The sequence below is a fragment of the Argopecten irradians genome, chromosome 7 (assembly GCF_041381155.1).
Source record: "Argopecten irradians isolate NY chromosome 7, Ai_NY, whole genome shotgun sequence".
Taxonomy (NCBI): Eukaryota; Metazoa; Mollusca; class Bivalvia; order Pectinida; family Pectinidae; genus Argopecten; species Argopecten irradians.
In genome coordinates, this window is record NC_091140.1 from 28,659,262 (window position 1) to 28,679,446 (window position 20,185).

A 20,185-nucleotide genomic window follows, 5' to 3' on the forward strand; every position below is an offset into this window, starting at 1 on the left:
TCACAAAAACCTCTCCAAACAGATCGTGCAGTGCTGATTTTGATTTTTACAAGGAGTCGCACTGTCGTCCGGATTAGCATCTGAAGCCTTTGTACAGGTAAGAGCTGAGGTTGATGAAACTGACATACTCGGAAGAGGAGGTGTGGGATCAAGATTGGGCTGCTCATCATCACCCATTTTCTCAGTCTTGATCTGAATTTAAAATAGAAGTTAGAAATATATATGTATATATATTATTAATTTCTGTGTTATATGTGTAGTGTTTGTTGAAATTATTGTGCTGTGTGATTTAATAAATTGAGATATTGTCTACAGTCTACACTCTTTTTAGTTGTTATTATTTCAAATATTTAACTCAGTAAAATGGATACCTATCATACCTTAGAAATCATCTGAATCGTTTTGACAACGTGTTCAGTTTTCTGTGCCAAGGATTTGTACACTTCCTCTTTTGCTGCATCATCCAGGTAGGGCATGCCTTTAAACCTTGGATCTATGCAGAAACTTTCATGTAGAAACAGCTTCATGGTATGGTCGCTATACCTGTTAAATGTCAAATGAATCATGTAAATACTTGCAATATTTTCATTCCTGATGCTTTATGAATTATATATGATAACATTTTATTTTAAGACTTCGATAATAAAGTTATATCAATAAAAGAATTTTGGCGTAAATGTATGATAATTAAAATCGTCTTACTCATCTGTAACCTTGGCTAAACAGTACACTCTATAACTTAATACAACATAATTCCATTTATAAATTTAAAAAAAATGAATTTCAACCAATAGAAAACTAATTACCTTTGTTCCAAGTCCTTTATCATGGCCTCTTTTGCTGCAGTAACAACGTTTCCATCGTCATTCTGGATAACCCTTAGTTGTTGGAGCAGCATTTCCTTAAGGGGATGAATTAATGAAACTGTTGGTGATTTCTCTGTACATAGTATTGTAGTTACCTTCTTTATGGGTTTTAAAACCTCTATTACTCAATCTGATAAAAACACAGATCCTTATAACCACTCCGTTCAATAGAGGATCTGACAATATCCCATAAGGGTTCACGTCCAGATGACCTTTATACCACGTGTACTTACAACATTATTTGAAATCGTGTTTTCGCCCCAGTATACATATGCAATTAGCTTTATTGTGCACTTCGGGCGAGATGACTACATACACGAAAATAATTTGGACAGCTTTTTCAAACTCTTTCGTTCCCAGTCAAGATTCTGGCAGTGCCAATTTGATTGGCTATTTCAAAAGGCCATCTTGACGTGACCCCTAATGGGATGTTCTCAGATCCTCTTATCCAACGTAGTGATAATAAGGATCTGTATTTTGCTGTTGATATGTCATCTCCAGACATTGTGTACACATCTTTGAAGTTTTTCTTCAAGTCCTTGTTCAGCAGGGTAGCTTCTATCGCTGGCTGTTGTTCTAGGAAGCACTCCAACATGTTAAAGGTTGAGTTCCATCGCGTGGAAACATCCATGATCAGTTTAAGGTGCGGCAGCTCCAGCAAGGTTTGTTTGGTGTTTAGAATAGCCATTGCTATGTTACTTTTATGAAAATAAGTCACAACTCGTCGAATCCTTCCCAGGAGCCTGTCTAGCTGAGGAACTTTCAATCCCCGTTGTGTGGCCAAATTTATGGTGTGGGTAATGCATCCAATGTGTGGCTGAAACCCAGCAAGTTGTTCAGCATTGATAATATTCTTGGCATTATCAGTAGTGAGAGAAGGCATCTGATCATGCCGTTTCAAGTTCCATTCATTTACAGCATTAATCAACAGCTCTGATAAATGCTCTGCTGTATGGCTTTCATACATTACCCTCGTCTGCAGCATAAATGATTTAAGTTCCCAGTTGTCAAGGAAATGCACTGTAATAGTGTTATAATTCTGGGTTGCTCTTGATGTCCAGGCATAGGTGGTAAGGGCCACAAAGTCAGCTTTCTGCAAACATTTGGTTACTGTTTCTTGTATCATCATACAACTACGGAATAACCTTTGTAGAAAAGTGTGTCTTACCTGGCATGTCATATTTGGGTTTCAGCACAGTGACCATATTTACAAATCCCTCGTTTTCTATCACCGAGAACGGTCGCACGTCATACCACACCTGACCCAGGTTCTGGCAAGGGGTTTCGGGCCTTATAGGCATAAATACCACATGCAAGAAATAAAGAACTCACGTGAACGTTTCTATAAGTTTATTAATTCTTTTATAGGTGAAAGGTGACATACATTGTACACACACGTGCACGCCGCCCTCTTACCTAGGCCGCCGCTAGGACACTTACAATTAGAAAGGGACAGCACCCGGCTTCTTCCCAACAATGCACGCACATATTACACACACAAGGAGGACATGACAGTGACACAGTTTAACATGGACTCACTATTTAAGTTTAGCACAACAAGCAACCCTCACACAGAGACTACATACAACGACATCTACTGGACAGCCCCCAGCTCAACGAAGCTACTCTAGACTGCCCAGCGGTCACACGTGCGTCGGTGGTATATTGACCAAGCTGGGCCAATTACCGGCGCCGACAGATAGACACACACCCCTCACTTACATCCAATCACACGACATCTCACGCACGACGGAAATACACACATACAACATGGTGGACATAGTACACAACAGACTAGAGGTCCCAGCGACGACAACATATAATCATTATATTTACAGGTAAAACATTCTCACTCCTAACTCACAATCGTTCCAATACAGCACACATACACACACTAGCTCCATCACATACTCTCGCGCATCCAGTAGGCCCACATTATGCATTCCAAAGCGAACTTCCACCCCCACCGGGAGGCTGAAGTTGGTTCCGAGTTCCGTTTAAGGATTTTGTTTTTTAAAATGAAATTTAGAAAATTCAGTTTATGTAATTTGAACATATTACAAATGTCTCTGTTGTGTTTTGTCATGGATAATTTGTGATAGAGCTAGTTTAAATACGTTTTCAAATAACAACTATTTCCGTTTAAGGAAATGCTCTATCATTTTAGATAAAAGTTGTCAATGTGCTTTGCACATATTAGGAATGTTGCCTATTGACCTTTTTTATGGATTAATATTGGTAAATCCACTTAAATTTAGTTTTCGATCAACTCCTATTTCCGAGTTCCGTTTAAGTAAAACGGAACTCGGAACCAGTTCCGAGTTCCGTTTAAGGAAATTCTCTATCATTTTAGATAAAAGTTGTCAATGTGCTTTGCACATATTAAGAATGTTGCCTGTTGGCCTTTTTAATGGATTAATATTGGATTAATAACCAGTTCCGTGTTCCGTTTAAGGAAAGTTTTCTATCATTTAAGATGTAATCATTCTATATCACTAAGACATATGAGAAATGTTGTTTGTTGGCATTTTTAATGTATTAATATTGGTAAATCCACTTTAATTTAGTTTTCGACCAACTCCCATTTCCGAGTTCCGTAGTAAAACGGAACTCAGAACCAGTTCCGAGTTCCGTTTAAGGAAATTTTCTATCATTTAAGATATAATCATTATAAGGTTTTACTAAAACGGAACTCGGAAATAGGAGTTGATCGACAACTAAATCAAAGTGGATTTATCACTAGTAACACATGACAAAAAACAACCGGCAAAATTTCTCATATGTCTTTGGCATATATAATGATTATATCTTAAGAACTGTTAAAGTCCACTGTTTAAATGTGCTATTAGACCGGAAAGACGTCAAAATGGGGTATAAAAAAACGGTTATCGACTAGGTTTTCGAGCAACAGATGAGATGACTTGTTGGACCCTCACACAAACTGTTGCACTCGGCCTTCGGCCTCGGGCAACAGTTGACCTTCGGGTCCAAAAAATCATCTGTTGCCCTCAACCCCTGTCAACAACTGTATACTGTTAATAGATCAATGTATCCATGGTCCATCCTGCAATTATTTTTTTCTGGTCATATTGTATTAAAAAAATCTTAATTGAGTGAGTTCCGTGTAAGACATGAAGTTACTAGTTAGATATTTTTTCTTCTATAGTTACTATATCAATAACTAAGACTATCCCCTCATCAACGCCATTCAGCTTTTAATTCCATTTTTTGTATATTATAATTTGTTATCGTCTCATCATGAAAAAGACTTACATAATTTGGTAAATTCACGTCATTTGTACCACTTGTATTAAATCGTTGCTAACGAATTATCAAATAAATAAATGGTGACATCTAAGTGATAATCAATTTAATATTTTTGCAATTTTCAGATGGTTATCAAAAATATCGTATTGTACAATCAATGTTTAGTTTTCGACCAACTCCCATTTCCGAGTTCCGTTTAAGGAAATTTTTAAGGAGTATTTGTCCCTTCTGCGCGTTTCAAAAACAGGTCTAACTTTAGTGGTATGTTTCATTTTAGACGATTATTGATTATATAGCGATCGACATTGAGATTACTGTCCTGGATGTTAGAGCGGATTTATTGAGGAACGTTCATCAGCTGTTGGTCAACTTCCATGACCTGCTTCCTGATAGTGAAGCGTCTGTCTACACAGAGCATCTTTAAGTCCTCCGGGCGCTTTTCGAAGAGGGTTATAGAATATTTCATTTCATCAGAAATGTAAAATGTTTGTAACAAACTTGAGACAAACTGGATGTTATTCTCTGTACAAGTTTCTATGCTATATATACTCTAGATAGTACGACTCATATTTGTGTTACAGCTTATATAAATTCATATTTATCTCAAATGAGTGTTCATATGAGATGTTCCATATGCTCCATTTGCGGATTCGTACCAGTTGTACTAAATTAATACGGCACCGCCAAATGAAACGCGTTTGGATTTTTCCATGATGGCGGCACCCATATGAAAGATACGCTTCGAATATAAAAGCCAAGAATTTTCGTTGTTAACAATAAAATTGATATAAAAGTAATACCTAAATAGTTTCGGAATACATTGAAATATGTAATCCATGTGATTTTATTGGATATAAATAATCTCTGTCTTATTTTCAACAAAGAAAACATTTGAAAAATCTCGAGTCTGCCATCTTGGATCCAAGTGGTACGCTTCTGGAAACGAACCACTTGTACTGGTACAGTTCTGCTGGTACGGCGCCTTCCATTTGAGATACAGTACAACAGATTCGTATCGATACAACTAGTGGTACGAATCTGCAAATGGAACGCACGGCAAATGAAACAGGTATACTTTTTTGCGAGCCTTGGGAAATGAAAACTTCGAAACACGTTCCATAAAAAATCATATAAAAACTACGACAGTCTACATTGTGAAGAATCATGACGTTAAACAATAAAGTCAAAATGGATTAGAAGCGCGTGTTAATCGAATCCGGCCAAATCCTTGAGCATGTTATAGACACCAGTAAGCATAAAGGCATGGTTTTTGGGGGCAGAAATATTTACCGAACCCTGTATACTTACTAAACTGATATGTTCAATTGTTTTGCATATTTTGCAAACATGTATAAATAACACAATAACCTTGGAATCAACTGTAAAACCTAAGGGAAGGACGGGTGCATATACACTTTTAGCAACTTATTTATGGTCTAGTAAACCTAGGAACTGATATATAGGCTTACAAAATGCCACTTAAACTGGATCTAAAACTTTACACATGGTTTCAAACCTTTAAACAGAGTCTAAAACCTTTAGTCTAAAACCTTTACACAGGGTCTTAAACCTTTACACAGGGTCTAAAACCTTTGTTTTCGTAAATACATAAAATGAATTTTCCCACTTTTTTCAGATGCGAAATCTACCAATGATTCCCCAAATCGAAGTTTGCGATGTGGCTACCACGTTCAATAAACCTACCAGGGATTAATCTATTTTGTACAATAGGTAAATAGGTTTTTTTTTTTTTATTAAATTCAATATTCATTATATATATAATATATATATCTATTACGAAACTATCGATTCTTTGTTCTTAAATAGGGATTAGCGGACGAAATATAAAGTGTGAATACCTACATACAAAATAAACAAAAAGTTCCACTTTATTCACATTCCATACATTTTATCAATTTGTACTGGTTTAAAAAACATCCGGCTGCACCATTTAGGGCCTTGCCTTCAAATATATTTCACTAAGTAGTGACACTATTACGGTATACATTCTTTCCTTTCATCATATTCCGAAATATATCATTCATCCTGGTACGATAGCAATGTTTGTGTAATAGACAAGTATCGACTTTGTGTTGTTGATGCATTGCATTGATTAATATTACACCTAAATAAGGTAACCATACACCGTTATTTTACGAGACATTTAATTTTTGAATAGAGCTCGGTAGTATGTGTTTTATATATGTGTACCTGAACATTTTAAGGTAGCAGGCAATACCTGTACATATATGTATGAGTGTCTAACAGATGGTAGAACCAGGAAGTTTATACTGTTGTCAACATGCCGAAGTGAGTACCTACTTTTAAAATATATTTATATCTATTGTATTTCATTATCTTCTATATAAGGTATCTAAGTATACATTCACTTTTGAACATATTACAAACCTCTGTATAAAGAATACCTTCTTAATAAGACAACTTTTCTATTGTACCCAATAACAATTCAACAGTCATCGAGCTATAAAGACTAAGTTTAACTGTATTTTTAAAGCAGGTAAATAACGTCAGAGATCGATAATATATACTCACATAACATGTTATGCTGAAATTAAATAATCAAGTGTGAAGTGAAGTAAATACATGAGATACAATGTCTTATTTATTAGTTACACTTAACTGAATTCTAAGAATATCTATATACGTGTATCAGTATGTGAAATCGTCACCAAGTGGTTGGTCACTTCCGTTTTGAAATGTCTTCCTACATATGTGTATGGTTCTTTATCAATTACCTAGGTAGCTAATCGGTTAGTTGGTTAACATCCTGCTATAGAGTCTAATACACATTTACTAAGAACACTCCAACAGTGAACTTTCTCCTACTATCAAAACCTTGCAAGTGCCAACTTTAAAATACTGTAGATCTATAATATAAGAAAATCACATAAAAATACAAACATGTATCGCCTTATATGTTAACCAAGGGCCACTGTATCTTTGTGTGGAATGCATCGTTGTCCTACTTTCGCCGTTTATTTTTTTGGCTTTATTTCATATGCAACAATTATTTGGAATTACCTACATTATATTATTCTAAGTAACGTTGTAATAATGAATGGTGATATAAACAGTTATATCAATTTGAAGTTAAATTCAAAGTCTACTATTCACCCCATCTCCTGGTGGCTGACTTAAATACATCGAAACAACGTTAGTTTTTTGTACAGTGGTAACGATATGAATTTTATGTTATTGATTTGTGGATTTTGTAAGTGTAGTTCTATTTCATCGGCTAACAAGAGGTCCCAGAGAGATATTCAGCGACCACCATATGATCTGTTAGTAAGTGGAAAGAAGGATCTTTTACTCTGTTTTCCTTGTCTCCAACCTTAAGATATATAATACAAATAGCTACCTCAAAAGTGATGCATAGTATGTGTCATTGCTTTATTGTCCATATTGGAGATGATAACCATCAGAAAACCGAGGCCAAGACCTCTCCAGTTTTTTGGATGTGATTCAGGGTGCTTCCTCTGTTTAGCTTGTTGTTTGGATTAAAATGAAGGACTCACGTGTCATCTATAGTAATAAATCCCTCAATAACCCAAGGATCTACTTTAATAATAAGATTATCACACGACAAATTGTTTCTGGTGTGCTTCTGATCAAATGTCAGATATGAAATGTTTTTTTCAGTAACATGCCTATCGGTTATAACACCATAGACTGTTTGACTATTCTATCAATCTTGAATAACAATCAATATTGGGATCACATTAGTAACGTGATGTTTCGAGGATATAAAATCTGTATAGCAAAGGTAACCATCAATAGGGTCCTCTGTTAGAAAAAAAGTTAATAAATAGATTAGACTGTTGTAGTAATTAAGACAAAATATAGTTGGTTAATGGATATAAAAACAGCAATTCATGTTACAAATTTTACAATATATAGTTTTTACTTCGTATTTCGTACACATAATATGATTTCATTTCATGAAAAATTTATTTGATATATTTCTTTGAAAAAGCTAGTGTTTGGTTCATATTGAATGGCTTTTACATATTTGGACAGCTTGTGGATTCATCGGAAGGGGCCTCAGTAATTTAAATTAATGCCAGCCAATCAAAAGTTTTGGATACTGGTAACTTGACAAATCAATCTCCCTGTAGGATAGTGATAGAAATGTACCTGCTATGCTATCACATTATCGTAAAAGTCGACTTAATTAAAGATATCGATTTTTCCCCATTAAAGTTTTTCTTTCTTTGGACGAATTAAACACCTCCATTATTAAAATGTTGCTAGCGTGTTTTCTTTTACAAAAATAGTACATGTGATAATATATTTTAATACCTGATGCGAAGCGCTAACATTTTGCACTTATTCAGTATAGTGTGACGGTATCGGTTGTGATATTCTGTGGATTTTGCTGTCAGCTCCATTGAGATAGCACCATCAATTGGACCAGGATTTTCAAAAGACTTTTACAACCCAATCGGCCACAACAGATCAACATCGCTAGCAGACCGCCACTTAAGGCTTCTGTTAATAGGATGTAAACAAACAATATATTTTGTTTGGTTGATAATGTAAACGTTCTATTAATAGACAATGCCATTTAAGGACGGTCTCCCATGTATGCGTATTTTTGGAGACAGTGTTCTTGTACCTATTTGTAAAAGCGAAACTTTTTGCCCGTTTGATAGTGCTATTGCAGTGAAACGTACCGTCAAAGACAACAACTATGTATCTCCCCATCCCCCTTGCATAATACTGACAACTGTTAAACCAGTCGTCCCACCACTTCCTTCCTTTGTGCTAAGTGCAAAGCAGTAGCAGGAGATGCCACTTAGACTATGGTATGTCTCAGCCAGGGAATTTAACCCAGATACTTCATTCAGAGACGAACGCTCAACTCGAGGCCTAAAGTGAAGCGGCGTCAAGAAGGGGAGACGTTATTAAACTGAACGTCAGTGAGGACGAAGAGTAAAGATTCATTTAGTCGCTTTGTTATAATAATGAAATGGAACATTCAGAAACAATTCTAACGCACTATCTACAGGGCAGTATACTAAACATATAAATTGTAAATCAATTCTACTTTTTCTTGTTCGTTTTAGGTTAAAAGAGGTTATGGACATGGTGGCAAAAATGCAAGAAGATCTTATCAAAACAAACAATACCAATCTACTTATAAAGTGTGACTCAAAAAAAGCTTGGGGATGTTTAACAGACGATATAAAGGTAAAACAAGGGGATATGATGCAGTTCGCAATTGATTCCAATTAGCTAGCTTTACATTGAAAAGAGAGCTTTCACAAAAAAACGTGCGAATCGTTCTTACAAGTTTGAATAGAGATAGATTACATCGGTTGTACTAAATTCAGAAGAAGTTTTAGAAATCTTTGATCTAATTTTTAAAGTAAGTGAAAGTTATTTTTTTCTCAAAATAAATTATTCAAAATATAATGTAAATAACAATGTTTTTTCCTTTTGCAGAAGAGCTCTTACACCATTTTCCATATTTGATTATTTTAAGTGTTTAAACACAACCTAAATAAATCAAACATAAATAATTTAAATGAGAAAAAGAATAAAAAAAAATAAAAATAAAAGCACTATGTCAGTAACAATCTGCAATGTAAATCAACAGTCTAGTATATCCACATTATTACGATCATTTTAGTATACTGATACAGTGTGCATTGAATCAGGCACACCTCATTGTAATCCTGAAATGAATAATTGTGAAGCAATATTTAACATTTTCCATATCTTGCATGTTTTTCAAATATGTATTGTACTAAAATGTTATTGAAATGCAGGTACATACTAACCAATACTTTACATCTAAGTAGACTGAATGATACAGTGATACAACAACGTACAGTGTATGTTTTATAGAACAAGGAGAAAGGAAAGTTAGTAAACGATTTTACCTACTTTGAGAATATTGTCCATCGGGATTATTATATTGCCCCGGAAAAACTACTGAAGGAAAGATCAATTTACGCCAAGGGTCGAGAATTCATTTTGTCAACGACTGAAGGATACCGTCCTGTAAGTTGGGTTATGAATGGTTTACTTTATTACATTTTAGTTTAAAAACAGTGAACAAACTATCAAATAATTTGCTTTAAAAAGATATTCTTGATAAAACAAACCTACTGAATGTAACGCAGTGTTGTTTGCTTTAACATCCCATCAATAGCCAGGGCTATTTAACGCATTCAACAGTAAACTGACCTTGATATGAAACTCAAACACATGCAATATATTTCGATTAATAATGCATATGAGACGCTTTGTAATATTCCATAAAGAAATTAAGTCGAAGACGTTTTTTATGCCATGCCGTGGCGTTCGTCGTCCGTCCCGTCAATATCAGGTATTTCCTTTAATTCGATGTAGCGTGTATAAAGTGCGCGATTTGTGTTTTGGGAGACTGCGATAATCCCGTTTACATGTATTCGATGCGTGTTGTGTCCTCTTGCATAGTAGAACTCTTGCCCTTTTTATAGTGTTTCATCACTGAAGCATGCAACCGCAGACACTAAGCAACATACCCCATTCGGTCACTTTATACTTACAACGGGCGCTTAGAAGGAGTAAATCGATATAACAAATATGGTCAGAAACATCTTTGGGACAATGAACTCAGATTTTGCATGAATAATAATTCAATAGAAGCAATATAGGTAATTTCATAAAATCGTTACTAGACATTAAGTGTGTGACAGATTTACTAAACTTTGTCCTCAGGAAGGTGATTAGATTTCGCAGAAATGGTGACTTTGACCCCTGGTGTCAAAATGGACGGGGTTCATCTGGGGGAGCAGAAAGAGTTATGAATTATTATTCTTAAATGAAGGAGACCAACTGTATCTTAAAGTTTGGTATAAACTTAGTTATCCTGATGAATTGCATTCTTTTGATGAAAACAAAATCAATAAAAACAAATTCTTTAAAAAAACCTCTTTCATCTTTGAAAAATAAACATTCTGATAGCCAGGTGAGCAATACTTGGACTCTATAATGTTTGTAACAATTACCTCGACCTTGATGCGATAGTTCTGAGACATGATTGTTTCCAAATTATTTAGATTAGCGATATATATGTACGGTGCAGACAAAATTAATACTTTAATACTATCAAGTTAAAACATCAGGGAACTACATCTTATTGGTGCCTTTTAAACATGGATAACTTCTTTTTGTATTCCTTACATATAGCTATATCATCAATTATGAAAATATCTAGGAAAATTCATTACGATAAAATTTAATGGAGAAAAAGTACTTACACCAATTGCATGCTGTTTCATAAAGCCAGAATATAAAACACTTTTTTATTATATGATAACAATAACTTTATATTAATTATAGCCAAGCGTAGCCGAATTCAGAATAGCTTCAAATAATACCGCTGTCGGACCTCCACAGTCATCCAGCAAGACGTAAGTAATGCATAAGAGTAAAAAAGGTAATGCATGCATGTATTTACCATACAGAACCATTATATGACCGATGAACATTTCTGGCGAAATCTCACTATTCCGCTGCATTTTAAAACATTAAAGCGGACAAGCATGAAGACGTTTTTGTTGATATGTATTCTTTTTCTTTCACGCGCCTTTTAAATGTTATTGAACATTATTTCTAATTTCTAGAGATACCGATTTTTGGAGCATATGTTGAGCTTTTGATTTTTAATTTATCTTATGGAAACAAAAGCCAAATAGAAGCGTCTTTAATAATTCAAGTAATTTAAGACATAACTTTTGTTTTGTGAAATGTATATCATTGGTTTATGAAAAATATAACTGATTTTAAGTATAACATGTAGGTAAATTCTTGGTAGCAGAAATATTGCTCAAGAATATTAAAAGAATAATATTCATTTCAATGTCTATATATTTTGTATCCAAAATAAAATACATGTATAGTAAATAGTTCCCGCTAAAATGAATTTAAATTATCAACAGCTCATTAAATATTTATACCATAATTTCCAAACTTGTTCAAGTTTTCGAACGATTTTTTCCACGTATGTACACTGTACACCATATATTGAGATATTGCATTCATTGATAAGATTTTAGATATTTTCAATGCTTTTTTATATCTCCATTCATGATATATATTTCTTTTCATTTTAGAAACAAAGGAAAGGTACAAGGCAAAATGTCTGCGGTCAACTATGATGCAAGTCGAATGATAGATTTTATGTACTAAATAATATTTGATATATTACTAAAATCCTTTTTGCTTTAATTTGAGCTAAACTCAATGCTTGAAATAAGCAAAATACTGAGCTATACATAATCATCCTCGATATATCAGTGATACATATCACTGACGAAATGTTATCGATCAAATGGCAAGTGATAGTATCCCCTTGCGTATCAATGATGTACAAAATAGGATAACTGTACTAATGTTTGTGTCAAAATTGATATATGTCTACTATTGATGGTAACTAAAATCTGAAATATAGCGAATGATTTCTATTTAAAGACAATATTAATTTAATATTTAAGAAATAAAATATATTTTGATGTAAATTTCAACTTGTGTAAATAGAACCTTTATGCAATACATCTTTTAAATAATGTCAATCACTTTTAAATTGTCTTGTACAATAACTTCTATTTTATCTTTCGCAGTTAAAAGCGGACGTTTATGAAGAGATAAGAAAGAAAGCAAGCAGTAGAAGTCCAAAGTCACTACATGGAAAGTAAGCTGCAAGAAGAAATAAAATTACATTTTTTTTATGTGAAATTTTACAATGCAGGTTTCATTCAGTATAACTTTGCCAATAAAGGTCGATGGGCTGGTGCTGTGCTTAAAGCCTGCATTTTTTTAGATTTCTTACACATACCATTGCTCATGCATAATAAGTAGTGAATTTTGAGTCATGTCTACGTTACGAGGGCTAATCAATAAGTAGCCAGCGTGTCGGATCTCATATTTATATATTGTATTTGGGTATGTATATTTACATGTGTTTTCAGTAGTAAAAGTTATGTTATCAGCCAATCTGATTAAAACACAGATTCTTATAACCACTCCGTTCCTCTATCCCACGTAGTGATAATAAGGATCTGTATTTTAATCAGATTGTTATCAGCTAATAATAGTGATATAAAGGGATTAATAATCCGAAATAAAAGGCCAAAATAAATTCAACCTAAAATTAAAATTCATTTCTATGGAGTATATTTTAGCCACTATTGAGCCTTCTTCAGTCCAAAATAACACTAACACAACGTGTTCGTCTACATGTTTGTTTACATCTATCAGCTAATAATAAACTCTGGCTATCACATAACCGTCTAGTTTGGATTCCGTTCTATAAGTAAGTTTCCTTTGTAACAATATACGCCACCCAAAACACCATCATTCTTTGTGCGTAATGCATCATCTTGTTCTTAAGACGAAGAATATCAATTCTATTTTATGCACTGAAATAAAGCTGTGTATTTCAACTTCAATTAACGACTATGCTATGGGATGTTCAGTTAAAACAGTCATAAGTGCTATAAGAACATTGGTATGCAATTTATGTCTGTTGATATATGCATTTGCTATGGAGATTATGACTGAATTACACTTTTAAGTTTTATTTGCAGTGGTTATGGCGATAATGTTCACGCTCATAGAGCTTACCAACAACACGAAGATAAATTAGGAGATTTGCCAAACCATCTAAAGCAGGTATGTATTACTGTTTTTCATGTTCACAGATTTCATAAAAAATATAACACATTGAATTATTTCTAAACCATTTTTTTCAATGCTTTCAACGTTGCTATTGGTATTTCAAAATGAAACGCCATATGATAATATAGAATATGGCAGGATATCTAAGTGCCGAAAGGAAATCCTCGCTAAATCTGCAGGAAATTCTACATCGAGCAAAACCAAAATTACACATGCATCGTTAATTTTGACACTTGTAAATAATGTTCCGGTTAAGAATAAAGGACTGCTTCAGACTATTTTAATTGCTCTGATATCACTAAATAATGTAATTATATAAGAAAGAATGATTGTTTTTATATGTTACAAAACATCTTAATTTATCAGACACCTTTGTCACAGGAAAAACAATTGCGCTCGAATACTTCAATGGGAATGTATGATGATGCCGAGAGAGAGAAAACGGAAATGCAAACGAAGATACATAAGATGGAAATACAGTTGAGAGAAACACGGGCACAATTGCATCAGGCAGAGAAGGAAAAGGACTACTGGGTGGATCGGTAGGTGTATTAGATTATAATTCCTTTTACATTGATAAACATTTAAGTGCATAATAATAAAATCGCGAACCTGACAAATCCGTTAGTATTTAGCTTCATTACATAATCCGCCTGATATACAGTGATTTACCCTGTTCATAATTTTGAATATGTCACCAGTGTTATATGACCTATGTAGAACAATTTTTATTTGCTGGAAATTCATTGTGATGTCAGAATTCTGATGTAAAATGACGGTTTCCGCAATAGATTTTGACGAGAGATTCTTCAAATATATATATTGATATAGTTAATTGATAAAAGGTGTCTTAGATGTGTGATGATTTTATATGAATAAAGCCTGCAAGAGTCCATATTCTTTAAACTTATTACATAAGGTTTCATATAAAGAAATGAACACTCGTTTATATACACTTGTAATTAAGATCCTATATAGCATTGTCGTTCAGTTTCTGTCAGGACAGGAAACGGTAAGGTTGATTTGTAAAAAAAAATCATCTAATATTATTCAATGCCTGTCGCACATCCTTTCCCTAAAGTGCTTTTAATTTATAATATTGATATGCATTGCAACTCCTGTATATGTATAGTTGGTTATCATTCATTATTTTCCCCGTATTTCCAGGTTTATACAAACTTGAATTTCCACCGTATGATCTCAACACGCTGTGCTATGTCGGGTATTGCTGAATAAAGAAGATCCAGTCATCGTGAATGATTGTCAATTTTTACTTTGTAATTATTCTTAATGAATGGTACCTGCTGCCCCTATTTGCATGATCATAAATGGCGACTAAATTTAAAATGTTATCTTGTCTTCGCTTTCTAAGTAACGTTATTCCTCCTAATGTCTCGATCGACATCGCCTCACTTTTGGCCTTCTGTAGAGCGTTCGCCCGTGTGAGGTAAGCTCTGCGTTTTGTCCTCTGACCATGATATTCCATGAGTGATAAACAGGAGTAAACTACTTTTATAAGTGGTAGTAAAGTGATAATTTCTACTCCTGCTTAGCCCTCAGCATCTCCGGAGTAGGAAGAATGGTTCGCTCGAGTCAGTATAATGTGTAGTACATGTATTTCGTGTATATTTCACAGGATGAGTAAGGTGACAGGAGACAAACTAACGCGAGATAATCCAGATATAGCTGACCTTAGTGACCCCAAACGACCTCAAAAACTAGGAGAACAATACAGTAGGCTGTACGATGATGATTGGACAGATGCGATTGAGATTCTGACCGAACAAAATGACAAAGTCACGGAACGCGACGGGATCGACATACTACTGTATATCCTTAAGGTATGTATAATGTAAATCCAGATATTTCTTTTTGATATTAGGAAGATTGTTTAATGGAATGGCAATTACATGTATCATAAAATTGGATATGTCTACTTGTCATATTATATAAGATCACTTATCTAGAAATATTGGTAGACTGGCATTGATTTTCCTAAACTTTTAAAGCTTTGCTACTATAAGCAATGTTAAATACCAGATAACAAACCACATTTTGAATAGGCAAATACAAAATAACGTTTAATAATAAGTTATCATTTAATACATTTTGTTCTGTATAACATGACAATAAAATGAAAGAAAGAAAAAACTTCAAATGAAAGACAAGAAAGAAAATACACAATTAATCAGTTCATAGTTACATATATCTCATTGCTTTAAGTGCATACTATTTCAATCACGATGTGTGACTATGAAAGCTTAAACATTTGGGGTTCAACAAGTATACATAAATCAAGTATTATTGAGAAAGAAATGAACTTAATTAATAATTAAACTTAAATAATTGAATGTTTCCAAAGTACTTATCATTATGTGGTAATCTTATTTGCTTTCCACACAGGGAAGTTACGAAAAATGCGTCGATATCGCCGATGATCAATTCACGAAAATGCAAACCATTCTTCTGCAGGATGAAAATAGTAAAGAGGTATGAGTGTTCATTTTAAATTATCATTTTATGTCATGGTGTGTGTGACCGTCAACGTTTTACAAACATCCCTAAAAATCTTGAATGGCTGAGTGGATTTTGCCATATTTGACCTGCAGTTTCTTTGAATAAAGGGGGACCAATTTTGAAAAAAGGGTGGGCCTGACCACCAGGACTTTAAGAGTGGTGCCCACTAGCAGAAATGTAGAAAATTCGTTAAAATCTTTTTTTTCTTCTTTTCTGTAGGAATGAAAGAATTAAGCGCAAATGCTTTGTTAGATTGTTCTTGGCCTAGTACAGGTGAACGATACAGGCCCAATAAGCCTCATGTCTCAATGCTTATAATCCCCATAATATGTATTAATAACAATTTTTCTAGTGTAAGAAGTGGTATACTCTATATGTTAGACGGACCGCATTGATAACAGATTGTTCTTTCTCTCTCCTAGTCCTTTTTTTCCTTTCTTCTCATATATTAATGTTATAATATTTACACTTACTTTGTCTTAAGTCTTTTTCAACTTTTTTTTTAAAAACAACATGTTTGTTATATATGTTGTTAACATATGTTTTTTGCTTTCAAATAGCAAACCAATGACATCAAAAGTCCAATAGAAGTGCAGAGAAGCCTGAAAGATGCACAAAAACTGGCTTCTGGACAAAACCTTTCGGCTGTTCAAAAGGTGAGATGAACTTTCATATATAACGCTGTAATTATAATTACACCTATCATAGTAAAACCTTAGAGACTGGGTCATGTGGTGTATTTAAATATGCCATTATTTTAATCACTACTTATTTTCATGTTGTTGTCATATATGAGTGATGGCATAATTTGATTTTTTTTCCTCAGAAAGTGAAAATGGAAATAGGATCACCTGAAGGATTTGAAAAAATACCAATGCACCGACTAGAAGATTTCGTCGACAGATGTACCGATATATGTTGGGCAATGGTAATGCAAAGTCCACGCATGGAATTCGAATATCCCGAGTGCAATAAAGGAGAAAAATTCAATAAAGACCATTTTAAAGAATTCACCAAATCTGGTGATAGGTTCGACTACTTAGTGTGGCCTGCAATGGTCACACACAGACAAGGACCTCTCCTTGTTAGGGGTACCGTTCAGCCTATCAATAAGCGTTAGCAACTGCTAGGGTACTTGATGTAGTGTAAGACTATAAGACTCTTTCATATGTGGATATGAAGGATAGGGATATTCTACCCGAGGGTCACAAAATGTAGTAAAACCCGAGGCTTGCCGAGGGTTTTGCAACATTTTGTGATCCCGAGGGTAGAATATCCCTATCCTTCATATCCACTTATGAAAGAGTATTTTTCTTTCATACCACGACGTTTTACTGCAATTTTACAACTATAATATCCCGCCATTTTGAAATAAATTCGAAGAAATCCACGACTGGAAGTCAATTTCCATACATGAAAAATTACGTGATATTTTCAACACAAATTCCGTTGCTTGCATCTTTTATAGTAAAACCAGTCAATTTTGTGAAAAAAATGTTAAAATTCTACCGAGGAAATAGAGATTTTGTTGACGCCGTGACGTCACGAGGCTTTATTGCATGGGTAGCCATGCAATACAGCCTCAGGCGACATGAGTGTATTGCCCTAGACCAGCCAGTATTACACGTGTAGGTATGAAAGCGACAACAATGTCAACCATTGTCTCCATGTGATAGAGTGTAATTAGGTGATAGTATGTTCGAAATACTTCATCGCAAACATGACTATCATCTGTGATGCTTCATGTTTCATGCTGAAGGTTGTAACTAATGTTTGATATTATTTGATTATTTCTTTTATCAATGTTTATAGTACAGAATTTTATTAAAGAAAGCAAAAATATCTTTATACCGACCATATTTGTAGCACCCAACCGTCACAAGAATTAAACTTCAAACATAGCCATAGTCATAGCCAGAGCCTTTTCTATTTGTCTTTATTCAAGTTTTCAGTTGTTTCAATCCTATACCTAGACCACCTAGATATCATTGACTATTTGAGAAAGTTTGTGATTGTGAAAGATCAATATATAACAATGAACAAAGCAGAAAATGAAAAGTAACATTTCATATCATGTAATCATATTCATATTGGGGAAAATCATTATTTCAAAGGCACATCAAGTGAAGCTGATTTAGTTAAATAACCACGAAACAAAATATAACATAAAAGTAGTGTTCTACATTCCCCTGAAAAAATAAAACAGAAAGTATTGTTAACTTTTCTGCCATATTGTTAGCTATTTCAATTGACACCGTGATACTAGCTATGCGATTAAAGATGCTCCACCGCTGACAAATGGTATTTTTTGCACTATCAAAAACAGGAGCAGACGATTAAGTATTTTCCTTTAGTTACAAAAGTTACTTACTTTACACCGTTACCACCACTGAAAAATTTGAGCTTTTAATTTGACTTCAAGTTAAATATATGAAAAATAATTAATTGCATCCCGAAAAAATTCCGTGCCACTATATCCTATATGGAATGAAGTACTGATTGCGCATGCACCAAAGGCGAAATAAATCATTTTATATTATTTTTTGTGTTAATTAGACATATATATATATATACAATTAAACACCAATTATTGTTCAAATGATGAATATCCTTTATGCTCTGTCGGCGGTGGATCACCTTTAAGCAAGTTAAATTATACAAATACACAAAAAGCTGATAAAATTGATATTCAACTAAGATCATACATCTAATAAGGTAAACAAGCAACTGTAATAATAATTACATTAGAGTATTAAAGTAATTCTCGACAAAATGGCACAGGTCATGGTTCGGCATACAAGACGTCGGACTACCATGAGTAATGGCGGACAACGAACAATATTTGAACAGTTCACACACTGTGAACACATGTAAATTTACAAAGTACAGTGATGCCAACTGCGTTACATTTCATTAAAACTGTTTGTATATATATCAGATGCAAATTTTAATGCAATATTTCCCTGATATTCCCTTTAATTACATATGTATTAAACAGTTCAGCTAATTAACTCTGATAGTACAGCGTAACCTGTCAAAACTGACACTTGTACAATCTGGATCCTTGTTTATTCCGGCTTATATTGCATGATTTAATATTGAAAAAACACTATAATTTAAAATTTTGTCTATACAGGCCTAATATACTGGCATCCGATTAAGACAAGTTGTACTGTGCTAGCATATATCAGGTTATCATCATATAATTCAAATCTGCTTGTTACGAGCATTTTCATTGGCTTAAAAATTTACTTTATCAGCCCATAAAGGAAAAAATGGCGTCGCTGTCTGTAACGTTGCTTCTGATTGGCTGAGATGACGGCGTAATGATTTCATAGACAAAATAGCCCCAAAATGAATTCTGAATATTGAAGAGATTATATTAAATAAATTGAATTATAAGGATTAATTTGAATAGATTTTTTATGTTATGGAGATATAACACAAAAATCTGAGTGTACTCTCATCATAAACCGCGAAGCGGTTTATGATGAGAGTATGTTATGGAGATATAACACAAAAATCTGAGTGTACTCTCATCATAAACCGCGAAGCGGTTTATGATGAGAGTACACTCAGATTTTTGTGTTATATCTCCATAACATAAAAAATCTATTCAAGTTAATCCTTAATTAATCAAGCTTTATACAGTGCCAAATGTGCACTACAGAATTTACATCTTTGTATTCCAAAATACAATATACTGACAATTGTTTCTTTCTCCTTTGTTTTCATTTTATATGCTTGTAAGATAAGTTTACAGTTGTTGTATTATTTTAAAATATTTGATAGTGTTTTAGTGCAGTCGTATCAAATTGTACATTGCCATTCCTTACACGTTACTT

At 33.8% G+C, this 20,185-nt stretch overlaps 2 protein-coding genes across 2 annotated transcripts; one reads left to right on the plus strand and one right to left on the minus strand.

Annotated features, from left to right (window-relative positions):
• LOC138327123 (E3 SUMO-protein ligase ZBED1-like) lies at positions 1 to 1,992 on the minus strand. The gene is made up of 4 exons (XM_069273107.1): positions 1,320 to 1,992; positions 807 to 939; positions 381 to 543; positions 1 to 192 (listed from the first exon to the last, which is right to left on the minus strand). Exons 1-4 carry the CDS (start codon positions 1,990 to 1,992, stop codon positions 1 to 3), a joined length of 1,161 nt encoding a protein of 386 aa, XP_069129208.1.
• A 4,300-nt stretch (positions 1,993 to 6,292) lies between these two features.
• On the plus strand, positions 6,293 to 19,521 carry LOC138328052 (uncharacterized). The gene is made up of 12 exons (XM_069274649.1): positions 6,293 to 6,443; positions 9,221 to 9,344; positions 10,005 to 10,160; positions 11,487 to 11,557; positions 12,260 to 12,305; positions 12,767 to 12,837; positions 13,733 to 13,817; positions 14,205 to 14,365; positions 15,460 to 15,664; positions 16,227 to 16,313; positions 16,901 to 16,996; positions 17,167 to 19,521. Exons 1-12 carry the CDS (start codon positions 6,436 to 6,438, stop codon positions 17,458 to 17,460), a joined length of 1,404 nt encoding a protein of 467 aa, XP_069130750.1. The 5' UTR covers positions 6,293 to 6,435; the 3' UTR covers positions 17,461 to 19,521.
• Positions 19,522 to 20,185: the final 664 nt, after the last annotated feature.

What these genes read in the sequence shown, in the direction of transcription:
- LOC138327123 (XM_069273107.1), bottom strand. Translation starts at nt 1,992, where the DNA reads ATGATACAAGAAACAGTAACCAAATGTTTGCAGAAAGCTGACTTTGTG. An exon ending in ATAAAGGACTTGGAACAAAG is followed by an intron (nt 544 to 806) that starts GTAATTAGTTTT and finishes GACATTTAACAG; the next exon opens with GTATAGCGACCATACCATGA. An exon ending in CGATTCAGATGATTTCTAAG is followed by an intron (nt 193 to 380) that starts GTATGATAGGTA and finishes TTTTAAATTCAG; the next exon opens with ATCAAGACTGAGAAAATGGG.
- LOC138328052 (XM_069274649.1), top strand. An exon ending in CCACAGTCATCCAGCAAGAC is followed by an intron (nt 11,558 to 12,259) that starts GTAAGTAATGCA and finishes TTTTCATTTTAG; the next exon opens with AAACAAAGGAAAGGTACAAG. An exon ending in TACTACTGTATATCCTTAAG is followed by an intron (nt 15,665 to 16,226) that starts GTATGTATAATG and finishes CTTTCCACACAG; the next exon opens with GGAAGTTACGAAAAATGCGT.